The sequence below is a fragment of the Salmo salar genome, chromosome 06, assembly GCF_965601325.2.
Source record: "Salmo salar chromosome 06, fSalSal1, whole genome shotgun sequence".
Lineage (NCBI taxonomy): Eukaryota > Metazoa > Chordata > Actinopteri > Salmoniformes > Salmonidae > Salmo > Salmo salar.
Genome location: NC_138296.1, coordinates 51,276,869 through 51,282,868, shown reverse-complemented (window position 1 = coordinate 51,282,868; position 6,000 = coordinate 51,276,869). Strand labels below are relative to the sequence as shown.

The following is a 6,000-nucleotide window of genomic DNA, read 5'->3' as shown; positions in this document are numbered from 1 at the left end:
CTCTGTTTAGCTAAAAGGAGATTCCCGGTCAGAATATTATCGCTTTTTTACGAGAAAAATGGCATAAAAATTGATTTTAAACAGCGGTTGACATGCTTCGAAGTACGGTAATGGAATATTTAGATTTTTTTTGTCACGAATTGCGCCATGCGCGCGACCCTGATTTACCATTTCAGATAGTGTCTGGGACGCACGAACAAAACGCCGCTATTCGGATATAACGATGGATTATTTTGGACCAAACCAACATTTGTTATTGAAGTAGCAGTCCTGGGAGTGCATTCTGATGAAGACAACAAAAGGTAATCAAACTTTTATAATAGTAAACCTGATATTGGTGAGTGCTAAACTTGCCGGGTGTCTAAATAGCTAGCCCGTGATGCCTGGGCTATGTACTTAGAATATTGCAAAATGTGCTTTCACCAAAAAGCTATTTTAAAATCGGACATATCGAGTGCATAGAGGAGTTCTGTATCTATAATTCTTAAAATAATTGTTATGCTTTTTGTGAACGTTTATCGTGAGTAATTTAGTAAATTCTTAGTGAATTCGCCGGAAGTTTGCGGGGGGTATGCTAGTTCTGAACGTCACATGCTAATGTAAAAAGCTGGTTTTTGATATAAATATGAACTTGATTGAACAAAACATGCATGTATTGTATAACATAATGTCCTAGGGTTGTCATCTGATGAAGATCATCAAAGGTTAGTGCTGCATTTAGCTGTCTTCTGGGTTTTGGTGACATTATATGCTAGCTTGAAAAATGGGTGTCTGATTATTTCTGGCTTGGTACTCTGCTGACATAATCTAATGTTTTGCTTTCGTTGTAAAGCCTTTTTGAAATCGGACAGTGTGGTTAGATAAAGGAGAGTCTTATCTTTAAAATGCTGTGAAATAGTCATATGTTTGAAAAATTGAAGTTTTTGTATTTTTGAGGAGTTTGTAATTCGCGCCACGCCTATCATTGGATATTGGAGCAGGTGTTCCGCTAGCGGAACGTCTAGATGTAAGAGGATATGCTCCCTCCTCTTCTCCTGTACACCCATTATGCAGACGACATATATCATTTGACAAGACAATTAATGCTGTGTTATATTTTTATGTCAGATAAAATCTGGAGAAAGGTATGTCATCCCTTTACCACAAGACCTGTTTGAAATATACAAGCAGAGATGTCCTGTACATTTTATGAATTTTTGGTTGTTCCTTCTCTGTAATACTACTCGCCACTTTCTACTCGCAATTTTATGAAGTTGGTTATAGGTTCCCAATCTGGGCTAGCCATCTCCCAACTAGCTACCAAGAAGCCATTTCAGGCTATCAATCAAGTTAGTAGCTAGCTTGTCTATGTTAGCTGGCGTGCCTGCTGGCAAGGTTGGTAGACTTTAGAAAGGCAAGCAATTACTAAATGTACTGAATAAGATTCACATTCCTTTAATCTTGTACCCAGATTTGAGTATATTTCGTTTCATTAAAAGAACAAACACTCAGGAGGATACAGACTGCTCAAGAGGTATATGTGTTAATTAAGCATAATGATTATGGTTCTAGATTGCAGGAAAAAGCGGTTTCAGGTGTTTGAAAAATGCTAAATTCGCCAACTTCCAGACGGGGGACCTAGTCCACCTCCGAACCACCTGCCAGCCATCCTCACTTTGTTCCCCCTCATATTTTTGGGGTGCATGACGCCCCTATAAACAAGAATTGTGAAAAGTGGAATCCTCGTGTGTGCAAGCAAGAAGGCGCTCAACCATTTCCACACACACTTTTTTGTTGACATGGGCCATAGAGGGTACGAGTTTGTTAAACACATGGCATTTAGCAAAACAGTCTTCTTAGTCACAGTGCAATTCTGCTAATGCTGACAGTGATAGTACGGACTTAAACTAAAAATCAAAATGAAGTGAGGGGAAAAAGAGACCTAAAAGGCAAGAAATTCTCTCAAACTTTAAAAATGTGGAACTGATAGGCAATGTAACTTTAAAAGGTTTTATGAAGCTTTCATAAACACTAAGGCTTCCATACGGTAGATGCTTTAGAAATCATTTATTAGCAAAGACCATTCTGTATATGTGAAATAAGATCTGTCACATTTGGATAAGCGCTAGATGTTAGAATTTTTTTATATAGTACAATTAGGCTTCTAAATTATTTGTGAAGCACCTACTGTATGTCGCCCTATAATTGGTTCATGAAGGCTTTGTTAAGCTTTTAAAGTTGTTAATTTAAGGTGGGTCCAGAAACACTAAGGATGAGCATGACAGAAACTTAAAGGGGTAATGGTGATTTTTAAAAGGATTTTATTAGCCTGGTCCAGTTACCTGGGATAGATCTGTAATCAAGAACAATTTGAGAGGAACACAAATACTCGGCCCACATTGACACGGTGGTAACAGAGCAAAATGAAAAGACAACATACAGGACATGACTTCTATGAAATGAACGTGAATCATCACTTTAATGGAAAAAAATAATCTTGAAACTAAAACAATCCTTACCCAATAAACACAGGGTTACATGACTGTCTGTCTACAGGAGAATTGCACAGAATCCAATTATAGTTCGACGATCACATACGTACTCTCCTTTACAAACAGATATACACATTACACCAACAGTCACACAATCCTTGCAATATACACCGAACATACAAACCCATTGTCACGCTTTCATTTCATAAATGCTGATTTAGAGAGACAAAAAAAATCTCAGATCTCCATTTGAAATTCAGTCAAAACGACAGGAACATTTTGTTGTTGTTGGAGGCAGTTTGTGATGTATAACAAGACAGGAGAGATGACAGCTGACCTACATCAGCTGATGTAGTGCTAAATGAAGCCAAGAGGAGATCAGAACCCACTGGAGCCTACAGGTTACACCAGAAACACCGTTTGTGTCCCCTATGGGGTCTAGGCTTACCCAAAACTGCATATAGTACCACACCATAACCTGCAGAGGGACCAAATTAGGGCTGATACAGTCCTGATTATCCTTCATTCACAGGTAACATATACTGTGTGTGTGATCTCAAATGACACGTCTTGTTCATTTTTGTCCTTCTCGGTTTATTTCTCAGATTGTGGATAGTCCGCTAAGTGTCTGTTAGACAGTTTTTCTACTCGTTCACTCGTTCTTTCACTCACTTGCACGCTCTTCTCTCAAACACACACACACACACACCTCACTAATGGTAAAGCAGCAGGTTAGCTTATTCATAGTTCAACTTGTTTGTACAAATCATTGTCAAAATGAAAGTAATTAGCGATAAACAACATTCATACATATTAAATTGTCATTCATTTTCGTTTATTTTTTTCTCTCCACACAATGCGAATCCAGGGTAATGCTAAACAGAGTATAAAGTCCTTCATTTTTTCCAATATTATTAATCAAGATAATCATGTACAACGGTATTACGCTATTTTCATTCCTCCTCTCGTACTGAAATAGGAAATAAGGCAAGTAAAAAAAAAGAGTTGAGTTCTCATTTCTGCTCGCGAAGGCTGAAGCGATTCACTCAGCACATGTCAAAAGTAGTGGTGTAAAAAAAACATCCAGATGTCTACAGCTGGAGACGGGCGGAGCCCTTTATACCGCTCTGACTGACAGGCATGGCAGCCAGTCAAGAGTGCTTGAGCCCTCGGCGGACCCGCCCAATACAGTACCTCCCAGTACTTGACTGGCGAATGAAAACTGGGGGAGCAGAGTGGTTCGGGTGCGCCCTACATTCATGAGAGAGCAGTTTGCTAAGTCGGATTTCTTTCAGCTTGGGTTCTTCTGTCCCATCTGCACGGAAAAGCAGCGGACAGGAGGAGAAAGAGTCCTGGAATTAAAGAAGAAAGGTCAGATGAAATGAAAAGAAGAGAGAGAGAAAAAGAGGGAGATTGCAGGTCTGTTCCCCCCATGTTCTGTTCAGAGAGCTGCGGCAGTATGTGAGATGTACTCTCTCACGCTCACCACCGAGTGTTTAAGGTCACAATGGATGACTGTGGACGGGGTTAGTAAAGGGGAGGCAGTGGGAAGGCAGGTAGGGTCAGGGGGAGAAGGGAAGGCAGTAGGAGGCTGGGGGAGCCAGGCCCTGGGGGTGATAGGCCCAGTACAGTGGGAAGAAGCCTTGTTCATTCCAGTCCTATCACAACATTATTATTATTATTTTACAATCTAGGTAGATCAGGCTGGGGGGGGGGGGGGGGGGGGTCAGAGGCCCCTACGGGGTGTAGTGTGTGACAGACAGAGCCCTATGAATGGCTTTAATAGTAGTGATTATCTGTAGCTTGCCCCCTTGTCACATGACATGTACCAATGTCCCCCATACACAGAGCTGATAAGGGTCATATTCATTAGTGCACACCGTAGCAAAACATTTGCAACGAAAAACAAGCGTTTCTCATTGGACACATTCAGGTAGTCCCTCCCTGTTTTGGTCCGTTTGCTTCCCAGTGAATACGACCCAGGTTGGTCTTAAAGGGGCAGAGACCATCCGGTTGGACAGGCGGTTTGTATAGGCACCAGTGTCATTTATTCCTTTCAGATCCCTCCGGCGGTCTAACTGACCAGCCTACTGAGCTAAAGCAGTCTCCAAATCTACAGCCAACACTGGACCAAACCAATATAAGAGAAAGGAGGGGGTTGACTGGGGGAAGAGGGGCCCCTGATTTAGATATGTCCACCTCCTTCCTCCCCCCGCCCATCACCACCTCCATCATTGAGATGTTGTCATTATTATTTGGGGGTCCCCAGCTTCTTGGGGGTCCCCGGGCGCTTGCTCTGCCACAGGTGCCCGGGGATGGTGAAGGCATCAACGCTCATGGACATGGTCTTGGATGGGATGGTGGTGAACTGTTTGCGGTCCGAACTATACTTGTAGATGGACTCCACCATGGCAGGGCTGATGACACGAGGCCCGATGCCCGTTAAGCGCACCATCTCCTCGGTCTCTGGGTTCATGGTGTAGATGGCCCGGAACTGACAGCTGGAGTCACGGAAGAGGATGAGGAAGTGGTTGGCCTGGCACTTATCCATCTCCTGAACCATAGAAGGAGAGGGGAAGATAAAACAATGTTAAAAACACTTTAACAATGACAATTCAACAAATTCAATACAAATACACATTAGAAAGAGTGAGAGCGCTTTGCCAATGTTAACATATGTTTCCCATGCCAATAAAGCATTGAATTTAATTGAATTGAGAGAGAGGGGCAGAGAGAAAGAGTCCCCAAAGCAAGCTGGTCCTGGGGCTCTGTTCACAAACAGAGCCCCAGGACAGCAACATAATTAGACCCAACCAAATCATGAGAAAACCAAAAAATTATTACTTGACATATTGGAAAGAATGAACAAAAAAGATGAGCAAACTACAATGCCATTTGGCCCTGACCACTGTGACTGACCAAAATGAAGGAAAGCTTTGACTATGTACAGACTCAGTAAGCATAGCCTTGCTATTGAGAAAGGTTGCCGTAGGCTGACCTGGCTCTCAAAAGAAGACAGGCTATGTGCATACTGCCCACAAAATTAGGTGGAAACTGAGCTGCACTTCCTAACCTCCTGCCAAATGTATGACCATATTAGAGAGACATATTTCCCTCAGACTACACAGACCCACAAAGAATACGAAAACAAATCCAATTTTGATAAACTCCCATATCTATTGGGTGGAGTGTGCAATCACAGCAGCAAGATGTGTGAACTGTTGCCACAAGAAAAGTGCAACCAATGAAGAACAAATATCATTGTAAATACAACCAATATTGATTTTTACTTACTTTCCCTTTTGTACTTTAACTATTTGCACATCGTTACAGCACTGTATATAGACATAATGACATTTGAAATGTCTATTATTTTGGAACTGTAATATTTACTGTTCACCTTTTATTGTTTATTTCACTTTTGTAAACATATGTTTCCCATGCCAATAAAGCCCTTTGAATTGAATTGAGAGAGAGGAGGTAAACGGGATATGAACAGTGGCAGTAGGGAGGCTCCAACCAGGTAGAC

The 6,000-nt window shown here is 41.7% G+C and overlaps 1 protein-coding gene across 3 annotated transcripts in view; it reads right to left on the bottom strand.

Annotated features, from left to right (window-relative positions):
- Positions 1 to 2,283: 2,283 nt before the first annotated feature.
- LOC106607545 (calmodulin-regulated spectrin-associated protein 3) overlaps positions 2,284 to 6,000 on the bottom strand; it is a 57,690-nt gene continuing 53,973 nt past the window's right edge. For all 3 annotated transcript variants that reach the window (XM_014204578.3, XM_014204581.3, XM_014204580.3), the window contains one exon: positions 2,284 to 5,025. In XM_014204578.3, coding sequence (XP_014060053.3) covers positions 4,723 to 5,025 — 303 coding nt within the window. In that variant the 3' untranslated portion in view covers positions 2,284 to 4,722. The remainder of the gene's footprint in view (positions 5,026 to 6,000) is intronic.